The sequence below is a fragment of the Lasioglossum baleicum genome, chromosome 16 (genome assembly GCF_051020765.1).
Source record: "Lasioglossum baleicum chromosome 16, iyLasBale1, whole genome shotgun sequence".
Taxonomy (NCBI): Eukaryota; Metazoa; Arthropoda; class Insecta; order Hymenoptera; family Halictidae; genus Lasioglossum; species Lasioglossum baleicum.
Genome location: NC_134944.1, coordinates 7100083 through 7110858, shown reverse-complemented (window position 1 = coordinate 7110858; position 10776 = coordinate 7100083). Strand labels below are relative to the sequence as shown.

The window sequence follows — 10776 nt, the reverse complement described above, 5'->3', positions numbered from 1 at the left end:
AACTCGAGCACTCGTTTTATGGAAACGGCCCAAACTGTGCGTCGGGTTGCCGACTCCGAGGAGTTGTTCGGACCGAGTCCCGAGATCGGGGCCTCTCGCGACCGCAAGCAGCATTCTGCTCTCCTCGGAGCCTCCCACGAGGTGAAACACGCCGTTAAGTCCCCTCCCGAAAGAAGACAACGGCCCAATCGGAGGTGCGCCTCGCGTTCCCGCGTCCCGACCTTAAGGCCCGAGCGTCGTCGGCGATCGCTTCAGGGTTCGCAGACCCCGGTCGTCGCCATATTGGCAGTGCGCGATTTTCTCGCGAATACCCCGCGACGATCCCGACAGAGTCTCGCGAATTTCCTGCCAGAGATTCGGTCCGGATCGACGCGACGCGATCTCGAGGAACAACTGACGCGAGTCCGAACCCGAACACGAATACACGCGAGTGTGTCAGGGTGTCGTCGCCGAACGGGCCCTGTTCCCTAACCGAAAGAAGGGCCCTTTATCACCGGTGGACCAGAGAGAGACTCTTTCTCCGTCCGCGACCGAGACCGATTAGGTAGTGCGTGAAAGTCTATCGCGGGTCTGGTGCGCGGTCACGGACGACGGGGTTTCACCCGCGGAATGCCCCACTCGGCGTTACGGCACTGAGTGGCTTGTGAAATGCGGCGACGGCGGGCCAACAGCACCAGCAGCGAGAAAAACGGGGGGCCGGTCGGGCGCATTAGCTCTCGAGAGTGCAATATCGTCGGTGTCGTCGCGATCCCGTGAGACAGAGCCTGGTGCAGACAGAGAAGAGCAGCTGGCGACGAGGTTGTCGGGGCCAGTCGGTAACCAGCGGGCCCTTCTCGTGGGCCCTGTTCCAGCAACTATGTCCGCCCTTGTCGGCCGCCGCCGCTGACAGATGGAACGCGGGCATACTACCACCACGCGCGACCACCACAGCTCTCGGGAGAGCCTAAGCGTGACGCGAGGACGACGACTCTTTAATCCCGCGAGGAAGCCAAGGCTGTTCCGCTCCTATCGACTCTGCTTCGCGCTTGTCGAACGAACGAACGAACGGTGAAAGAGAGTTGTCTCTCTTGGCCAACTGACAAGTTACTTTCCTACGGGTGTTGTCTCGACGACAGGGATCAGTGACCAGACGGCGGCGGCGGCGGTTAGGGCCTTCATTTTCGTGCGTCTCGCCGAAAGGACCGTTGAAGAAGCGAGTCTTGACTCCGAGCGCTGTCGGAGAGGCTTCGAACGGACGGGGCCCAGCTGCCGGGAGCGAGCAGTGGGTTCGATCATCTCGCGAGAGCGAACGAGAGTAGGTAGCGGTGTGAGCGCGAGAGAAAGAGGGACCGGAACGGTGACCCAGATCTTGCCGGGTCTTGAGCGACCGCCGAGCCTGGCTACGACGAAGAAGCCGCCGGTGGTGGACTTTTTGAAATGGGACACGGCGCTGCCTGAAGCGAAATTAGCCGCGATGTCCAATAAGAGTAAGTCCCAGCCGCAGCAGCAGCAGCCGCAGCAGTCTTCGCACGTGATCAAGCCAGCGGCAGTGGAACAAGTGCCACCGCGGTATCAACCACCGCCGCAACCGACCACCGGCATCCTCAAGAATCATCCTCATTTCGGCGCCGGTTCCTCACTGTCGGCCGGCGTGGCCACCGGCGTACAAGGTCCCTCGGTGGTGACCTTGAACCATCACCAACAACAACAGACGCAACCGAGACCGATCCCGCAGCAAAAGGATGCGCAGGGCAAGTACTCGCCGAGGATAGAGCACCGACATCATCCCCAAGGCGGTAACGTTGCCCTGACAGCGGCGGTCCTGCCGAAAACCGGCTACCTTCAGGCCAAGGTCGGCCAAGGTCAGTACTTGCCGCCTAACGGTCAGTATCCTTCCACGGTAAACAGTGCACAAACCCCGCCGATCAGACAGAGGATCACCGACGACGAGTTCCTCCGACTCGGACCCGTGGAGATGCTCAAGTTCGTCCGTAAAACCGAGACCGACATCGCGAGGCTCGCCGCCGAGCAGAATCGACAGATACAGAGCTTGGTGAGTGTGATCCGCCTCGGTGCATACCTCGAAACACACACCTATCGATAGATCGCAGGGACAGGTAGACACAGGTAGTCTATCGCGCGCGACGAAGATAGAAAGTGATCTCATCCGGGACATCACAGCACGTCCAGCTTTTCCGGAAGCTGCTTCTCAACGCACCGGGAAATTCCTCCGGTTTCCCGACCAACAAAAGTCTTCACTCCTATGAAAAGAACAGAAAATCAGTTCTCGTCGTCCGAGAAAACTCGTCAGCGGATGTTTTTACCGACTCGTTCCAATTCTTTCTTCTTGATAATGATGGGGGGATCGAACGCGTGGTTCGATCGAATATAGTACTCGATTGAAAAGCGAACTCTGCCGAGTATTAAAATATACTCTTGATAATTCGGATGACGCTTCCTCTAGGCTTTTAAAACAGTTCTACCGGTTCCGATTCGATTCGGGACCAACGCGAATCTCGCGAGCACGTCACGCGGAAGTTTTCGGGCCTTCTAGGTCACGCGGGTCGCACCAGCCACGCACACGTGTGTGCCTCACCGACCGAGATCGATTCGTAGCATTTCTCGCGTCGCGCGAACTGAAGACAGAGAGTACGATGATAGCGTTCGACGGAGATTATTTCTACAGTTGTGATAGTCTTTCTCGTTTTGGAAAATATAGGCTAGGATACACACGTGTCGGTATTAGGACCCCCCAGTTCTGTGGCTGGTATCAGGAGCTGATCAGTAGACTGCGGAATTTTTGCATTTATAACAATAATGGGTAGATACAATCTAAAACAGAAGACAACGGCCATTTGTTGACTTCTTTTTGTATAGTGGATATTGTATGATGTTAGGGATGTTACCTATAATCTGTTGGTGATTTAGACTCTTTTAGAAATTCTGGAAAGCAAACAATCGAGTGTGAAAGTGTATCGTGTCTAATAATTTGACCATGTGTAATATAATTAATGTAATGTTAGAGTTTCTTTGAAGAATGATTTTCGACTTGCTAAAGAAAGAACTCTACTGATCAGCCACGAACTTCGAGATCGCCGATAAATCACCGGACACTTACTTATCTTCGACAAAATGGTAATTAAAGAGTAGAAGCTTCCAGCTTGATTTCAGTAATATTTGAATGCAAAATTAGATACATACATATACTATTTGCATAAATGTTGGAAAAAAGCGATTGAGAAATTGTAGGATGATTATGGACAGCTCTAGAAGCGAAATTGGAAAACCATTACCCCACTTAAATCTTAAAAATCAGAAAATATAAGAATGATAATTAAAATTTAGAAAAATTTGATTTACATGTTCTCTACATTCAAAACATTAGTAAGTACCACTTAAATTTCATGATGTAGGTCCTTTAAAATAAGTGACTAAGTGTCTGGTGACTTTTGAACGTGAGTGTAGGACATTTAGAATCGCGACAGATGATTATTTTCGTTGATTGAGAATTAGCTCGGCGAACTGCACTGAAAGCAAACCCGTCTTTCCCGTAGCTGAGCGAGCTGCGAGCGTTGAAGGAGGCGAACCAAAGATTAAGCGACGACAACCAGGAGCTGCGGGATCTTTGTTGTTTCCTGGACGACGATCGTCAGAAGGGCCGCAAGTTGGCGAGGGAATGGCAGCGATTCGGCAGGTACACGGCGAGCGTGATGCGTCAGGAGGTCTCCGCCTATCAGAACAAACTGCGTCAGTTGGACAATAAGCAGCAGGAATTGATCAAGGATAATTTGGAGCTGAAGGAGTTGTGCCTTTACCTGGACGAGGAGCGAGGAGGTGGCCAAAGGGACGATGGGGATGGTTCCAGCTCGAGCACCAACGCCGAGGAGACTGCCCCTCCGAGACTTCGCCACGCTTCCACCTTCAATGGTAATCTTACAATTAGTGAACCTGAAGTACAGCTATCCTCTGATCTTCATGATTTTTGAGATTCATGATTACTAAACTGCGGATCTTCATGCAAAATAAAAAATGTTTGCATTGATTGCAAGACACAGGAGCCAAATATGTTCTTAGATCTTTTTAATATGTCCACTGCTTTAAAATGTACGTACCCATTTTTGTCATAAATGCATGAACTCCGCAGTCTAATGATTACCCGTAGCCTTTGTCTGCAGGTTCACGCGTAATTTCAAAGAGAAACTTTTACAGATCAGACGATGCAGTACGTGAGGAGTTTGGAGCAGCGGGTGAAGCAACTGGAGGAGGACAAAAGTGTCCTGCAGGCGCGGGCGCAAGGATGGGAGGTGCCACCGGGCGAGATTTGGGAGAATCCAAATAGTCCTGGCGAGAATCCTCATCTGGGAGGCCGGCCGGAAGCGGTGGTCCGAGCTCTTCAGGTTCTCGAGGTCAGGGAACAGCTTGAAAGAGAGGGCGGCCACGACGGGGAGAAGGCTCTAGTTAGAGAAATGTGTAACGTTAGTTCTTGCTTGTACGATCTCGATAGATGTTAACCGGTGGACAACGCGTGTAATCAAGCTTACCTATTCCTCAGGTTGTCTGGCGGAAGTTGGAGGAAGGTCCGCAGACGAGACACTGAAGGCGGCTGTACCATAAACGCGATCATCTCCGGATCGCGACGCCGGAACACGTTATCGCGCGACCCGCTCGCTCGGGTGGCGTATTCGAATGAGTATTATAGTCGTTGGCGCGAAATGTTATGGATTTCATAGATTTTATACGCATGTACCTACGAGAATACTTCGATGTAAGAGTGACAGCGTGTGTGTCGTATTTTTGCAGTATTTATATATAAAGAAGATCGTAGCTCGTCGTTAGAACCCTTCGTACGGATTGTTAACAAACTTTTATTTTCATTACGAAGCCGGTGGCGTTTGATTTCGCTGATCCTCGACACCATTCGTCCCTAAACTCGTGTCCCCTTCCTCCACCGTCGTACATCTCTTCCGCGACTATTACACAAGCGTCGCTCGAGAGTATTACGCGCGATCCAAAGGCAACACCCATCAAATAATAACGCGGGCGCGAACCCGTCGACTATACCCCTCGACCGCTGTATACGCGGGTCCCGTTTTGTATACCGATTCGGTCTCTATTTTTAGCGAGTCAAAGAACCTTTTCTTTCAACTTGTCCGATGACCTACATTTCCCTGCGACTCGGTCCACGCGGAATTTCGTTTACAGTTTGCCCACGCAACCTGAGCCACCTGACCGCGCAGCCTTTCGGAACACCATGGCCCATTTTCGACCAACCCGCGCATCGGCCCGATATTTATGAAACTTTTATCCCGCCTCGCACGTGTCTATCGCTGAATTATTTCGACGCAGGATAAAAACGTCCATCTAAATTTGAATTTGCCTAGTAACATTCATCTCGAAAACACCATGGACTATGTGAATTATTTCGACAAAACATATAACGTCCATCCAAATTCTAATTTTCTAGTAATCAGTGCAATTCATTAACTACTTGGTTCGATAATAACCAGCATCGATCTCGAAGAAGCAGGCTCAGCAGTTCAAACAAATGGGTGTGTCATAATTGAAGAGCCATCCGCCTGGCGAGGGTTAAAGAAAGTTTCTGTCTATCTTCTGTGCGTTGCAATCGATGGCGACAAGTTTTTCTTCGCAGATAGATCCGCAGTCTATTCATGACCGTTTGAATGAGAACCTTTGTGTGGAACTCCTGAATGAATACTCGACCGACCAAAATGAACGCGGACATGTCCGGGGTCCTTGAGAGACGCCCAGTTTGTTTCAGTTTTCGTACGAGGTCGGATCGAAATGGTGAAATGGAAACTATCTGACGAACAAAGTATTACAAGAGTCGGTGAGGGTACAGGCACATTGCTACCACGTCACGTGAAGACAACTCCTGTCGTTATATTATATTATTTCGCGTGACGTCATACTAATGTGTCTGCACCGTTAATTCGAGGTTTAACCCTTCGCAGTCGCAGTCCATTTTTTTCATTTTATGGATAGGGTATTGATGTAACACCTTCTCCAGTGTTTAATGATTAGCAGACTGCGGATTTTTATGCATTTATAGCAAAATTGAGTAGATGAAATTCAAAATTGTTGGAAAATTTAAAGAATTGAAGATGTCTTCTATTAAAATCAGTAAGGGGATGCAGACACTTTTTATTTTGCATGAAGATCCGCAGTCTATTGATTAGATATCAACGTATTTAATAGTCTAAACCAGGGGTTCTTCAACTTATGTAGTCCGAGGCTTAAACAACATTTGTTTTGCGGACCCCGTCCTAATCCTAGGCATTTTACGTCGTTCTTGAGACTTAACTTCTGGCTCAATACTCTCATAGGAACTACGTTATAATAAATATTGGTTAATGTTAAAATTGTTTCGCGGACCACAGTTTAAGAACCTATGGTCTAAACTATATTTTGAACGATGGTATCATTTTTAGTAGCTACTCTGTGTCACCACTCGAGTGCTAAGGGTTAAAGCCCCGATCTCGCTGATCCCCTTGTTTCAACCCCTTGCTACCGCCCCGGCCATCGCGAGAGCGATTGAATACGCGATGCAACGTTGATCGCCGCGAGTTTGCGCCGAGTTTGGTGGATCCCGGAAGGTGGGGATCCCGCGAAGTCGCCGGCGTCCAGAGGGAGAGAGAGATGAGAATCGCCGGTGATGTGCGCGTGTAGTTGCCTCGGAGAGGACAACGCGCGGTTCATCCTTCTTTTCGTTCTTCTTGCAGCGTACACGTTCGCCGGCGCCGCGCTTTTCCAGCATTTCGAGGCCGACCTTGAAACACGACAGGTATGTGAGAACACGTTCGATTTTCCCGATAAAACACGGATGAAATGCTCCGTCGGAAGAAACGAATCGCTCGACAACTTCCGTTCACCACTGCAGGCAGCAGAGTTTTGGAAAGTGTACCACGCGTTTCGGAAACAATACCTGAACTGGAACAACCATACCGTTCTACAGAGGCTTGATGAACTGCTGTACGCCTACGGGAACGCCTCCTCCGCCGGTATCATCAACAAGAGCCGCCGATGGGACTTCCCGGGCAGCTTACACTTCGTGTTCACCATCGTCACAACGATCGGTGAGATCGCCGCGGTCCGCACAGTGCGTTGGAAAGCTCGTTTTCGCGGATCAGTGCCAATAAAAGTCGGAACAACTGTTAGATTGGAGGGAACGTTCTGTCGTGTTTTAAAGAAAACATTTGAATCAATTTATAAAATGACTAGTTTATAAAATTATAGAATTTCCACTATTTGTAACAACTTGTTGCCATCTTCTAGAGCCTGTCCAACTTCCTGTTTTCCAATGACTCACTAGCAATATATGTTTATGACTTAAAAGCAAAATTACCTGCTTATTTCATGTATGACAGAACTTTCCCTCCAACTTAATGTGTACCAGTTCGCAGCCTACCTTCACGATTAAAAAGACAGTGCAGTTTCTGAATATTATGCTGTGTACTACGCCTTTAATCGCGAGATTATGGAAATAGTAAAGTTTATAAAATTAATTATGCTGTCTTTGAGTAAATCGCGAGATTATAAATGGCACGCATGTGCGGTGGTGGTCGTGAAAATATCCTATATTATCTAAATTTTAATAAATCTGTTTTCCAATTTGGCTTCTAGAGTCGTCCAGAATCACCCCACAATTTCTCAATCTCTTTTATCTAACATTTATTCAAATAGTATTCAAAATCAAGCTGGAAGCTTGTATTCTTCAATTACCATTTTGTTGAACACAATTAAGTGTTCGGTGATTTATGGACGGGAGTGTATGTCTCGCTTTTTCATTTGAAGATCGGTGCGAATCGAACCGAGTCAGTGGAGAGCTGAGATTCGGTCTCGGGCGTGCAGCCCGGTGTCTGATGGATACGGGTATGTCCTTGGACTGGCGAACACCATCGTCTCGAGCCCGATACTCGCGAAAAGTCGAAGCTAAAGGGGTCGTCGCACCTAAGGCGTCGCGCGGCTGAGAATGCACCGTCGGATTCCAGAATGTTAATATCTCGCGACCCAGTCTCTCTGCCGTTCCTCTGGCCCGGTATTCGAAATTGCATCCACGTCCACGTAAAACCGATCCGTTTTCCAGGGTACGGGAACACCGCGCCGCAATCCGCGTCCGGTAAAATCGCTGTGATCTTCTACGGCTTCGTCGGCTGTTCCGGTGAGCATTGAGCCTGTCCCTCGAACGACACTGGACCAAGGTCAACGTATTCATTCCTGTAGAAAGGAAAAAAGACGATTATTCACGGTGTAACATAGTATAAATATATAGTACAACATATTAACAGCATTAACTAATTATATCGTGTTAAAAAAAGCCGACAAAACCGTATTTCTAATTTTAGCTACAAAAAGTAATTTTCCAGAACACGTATCATTGTTGACACAACTTTTCAAATATTTCTGATGATCTCGGACAAAAATGTTTCCAATAAAAGTTGATCAGTGTTCACTTTTCTACAAACTGGACGTTGGTCTGGTCTCGTACATGTGCTGCTAACGCTTCATCTACTGGAAGTTTATAACCCTCTGCGGTTCAACGTGGTCTCATTTCGGAACTGAAACATTGTACAACTCAATTATAATCTCATATGTAGAACATATTAAAACTATGTAGAACAACTTAGCCCTTTGCACTCGGAGCTATTTTAACTGGAAAATTAAACATTTCTTCTGACTTGCAATATTTCCATTCCCCTATGATTTTTGTCATTTTATGAATATGAAATTGATGTAACATCTCCTCCAATACTCAAATGTTTAGTAATTGATTGATACCAACGTATGTGGTACAGCAATTTTTAATGGCGTCTCTCAGAGTCACCATTCGAGTGCTAAGGGTTAGAAATCCTGCGGATGTTGTTTACGTACCATGACATTATGGCATTATCAGCCAGGAGCCATAGACCTCTCAAAAATTCTGGAGCAATCGCCGGTAGATGTGTTAAGCGAGCAACAACCTCAAAAATCACGGTTGTTGAAAAGCTTCTGCCGAGCGTTTCTGTAGACCGTTTCCACTTCCAGGCGGTATCTTGTTCTTCAACCTGTTCCTCGAGAGGATCATCACGTTCCTCGCGTGGGTGCTGCGCTTGTACCACCAGTATCGTCTCCGGAAGCAATCAAAATCGGAGCCCGGCCGGAAGTACTCTTTAAGGACATTGAGGACGCTCGAGGACGATTCGGACCTGGACCAGTGGAAACCAAGCGTCTACTGGGTGATGTTTTATCTGCTGATTTTCGCGTTCGTCGTGGCCGGCTGCGCCGCCACCGTTTACGTCCCCCTCGAGGATTGGGGATACCTGGACGCTATCTACTTCTGCTTCGTCAGCTTCGCGACCATCGGCTTCGGGGACTTCGTCACCACGGAGAAGGCGCATTATTCTTACGCCTACTGGTGCGTCATGCTCGCTGGCATTCCTCGTTTCTTGTTGTCATACAGGCTCTCGAGATTTTTACGCTGTTCCGTGAAGGTGCCCTTCCATTTTCTAAATGGAATGCTGTACATCATGTGAAAACCTGTGTCGAGACAAATTCATTCCGGTACGACGCGATAGCCTGAATTTGTCGACCTCGACACAGGTTTTCGATTTAGAAAATTGAAGGTCACCTTCACGGAACGGCGTCTTCCGTCTTCAAAATCAAGCGAGTTCTTCGAAATTCTCCTCTCTTCAACTCTATCTCCTCTCTATCCGTTTCGTTTGGCCGCAGGTACCGCCTCCTCAACTTCCTCTTCATCCTGGTCGGCTGCTGCTGCACTTACTCCCTGTTGAACGTGACGTCGATCGTGATCAAGCAAGGGTTGAATTGCATTACGCAGAAGTTACGATGCGGCAATCGAGACTCGATCGCGCTGCATATACCCAGACGTAGGTCCTCCGTGTCGACGATGTATTTCTCGAAGAGGAGAGGCACGAGGGTAGCCGGGAGGGATTCGAAGGGAGACATCGGCACGGATATGCCCAGGAGGATGTCCGGCGAGATCATCTCCATGCAGGATCTATTCTCGGCGAACAACGTCTCGCTGGCTGCAATGCAGAAACAGTTGCAGGAAATGGCTCAATTGCGGAAGGGAGTCAGTTCAACTGGGACCGCGATAAGGCCCGACGCGGTCGGCCCCCTAGCCATCGTTAGCGAGAAGTTTCAAAGTAAAATTAACAGAAAGAGGTGAACAAAGAATCCGTTTGGATCACGCTAGGTGAAAACGGAAAAGTACAGTACTGTCTCGATACATGTGCACACCTCGGGCCAAGTAGACCGTCACTTACATATCGTGTACACAACGCTTTCTTTCGCAACCATTTTCGAACATAGAAAAAGACAATATGAATGCAACAACAAAACTATTTTGCTTCTAACGAGACTTTTATCGACCTTCGTGATATTTTCCTGTTTAGACTGACACCAAACACGACAGAATTCATATTACATTTGACTGTTGCGTTCACCGTATCGTGAATGGAACGAGCAAATACGAATAAATACAATTTTAACCCGAAAAATGTGACAAACGCGCTGGTTAAAGAATAGAGGACAGCACAGTTTTGTAATTGTATTTATTTGTCCCAACGATACACTTCTTTTTCCATTCACCGTGTCTATGTGTTCGCGTCCGAAACTTCTTATCGTCAATTAACCAAGAATATAAGTATGATAAAAATTGTATCGTGTTCGGTGTCATCTTTGATCAGAAAAGAAAGTTATACAATGATTCAGTGAGAGAACCATTAGAAATTTCTCAGAGATATATCGTGCACATCTTTCTCGAGACATTACTGTATC

The 10776-nt window shown here is 47.9% G+C and overlaps 2 protein-coding genes across 5 annotated transcripts; both read left to right on the top strand.

Annotated features, from left to right (window-relative positions):
• The first annotated feature begins 1053 nt into the window (after positions 1-1053).
• Positions 1054-4848, top strand: Ccdc85 (coiled-coil domain-containing protein 85). The gene is made up of 4 exons (XM_076441537.1): positions 1054-2032; positions 3534-3906; positions 4189-4454; positions 4532-4848. The coding sequence occupies exons 1-4, from the start codon at positions 1454-1456 to the stop codon at positions 4574-4576; spliced, it is 1263 nt and encodes a 420-aa protein (XP_076297652.1). The 5' UTR covers positions 1054-1453; the 3' UTR covers positions 4577-4848.
• Positions 4849-5039: 191 nt separating this feature from the next.
• On the top strand, positions 5040-10758 carry LOC143217351 (potassium channel subfamily K member 13-like). 4 transcript variants are annotated; one of them, XM_076441534.1, is made up of 5 exons: positions 5040-5827; positions 6429-7073; positions 8084-8158; positions 9022-9391; positions 9706-10758. In XM_076441534.1, the coding sequence occupies exons 2-5, from the start codon at positions 6653-6655 to the stop codon at positions 10163-10165; spliced, it is 1326 nt and encodes a 441-aa protein (XP_076297649.1). In that variant the 5' UTR covers positions 5040-5827; positions 6429-6652; the 3' UTR covers positions 10166-10758. The 4 variants fall into 4 exon arrangements, with proteins under 4 accessions (XP_076297649.1, XP_076297650.1, XP_076297647.1 ...); XM_076441535.1 differs by having other exon boundaries at positions 5040-6781; positions 6878-7073; XM_076441532.1 differs by having other exon boundaries at positions 5040-7073.
• Positions 10759-10776: the final 18 nt, after the last annotated feature.

What these genes read in the sequence shown, in the direction of transcription:
- Ccdc85 (XM_076441537.1), top strand. Translation starts at nt 1,454, where the DNA reads ATGTCCAATAAGAGTAAGTCCCAGCCGCAGCAGCAGCAGCCGCAGCAG. An exon ending in CCACGCTTCCACCTTCAATG is followed by an intron (nt 3,907 to 4,188) that starts GTAATCTTACAA and finishes AAACTTTTACAG; the next exon opens with ATCAGACGATGCAGTACGTG. An exon ending in TAGTTAGAGAAATGTGTAAC is followed by an intron (nt 4,455 to 4,531) that starts GTTAGTTCTTGC and finishes CCTATTCCTCAG; the next exon opens with GTTGTCTGGCGGAAGTTGGA.
- LOC143217351 (XM_076441534.1), top strand. Translation starts at nt 6,653, where the DNA reads ATGTGCGCGTGTAGTTGCCTCGGAGAGGACAACGCGCGGTTCATCCTT. An exon ending in CGGCTTCGTCGGCTGTTCCG is followed by an intron (nt 8,159 to 9,021) that starts GTGAGCATTGAG and finishes TTCCACTTCCAG; the next exon opens with GCGGTATCTTGTTCTTCAAC. An exon ending in CATTATTCTTACGCCTACTG is followed by an intron (nt 9,392 to 9,705) that starts GTGCGTCATGCT and finishes GTTTGGCCGCAG; the next exon opens with GTACCGCCTCCTCAACTTCC.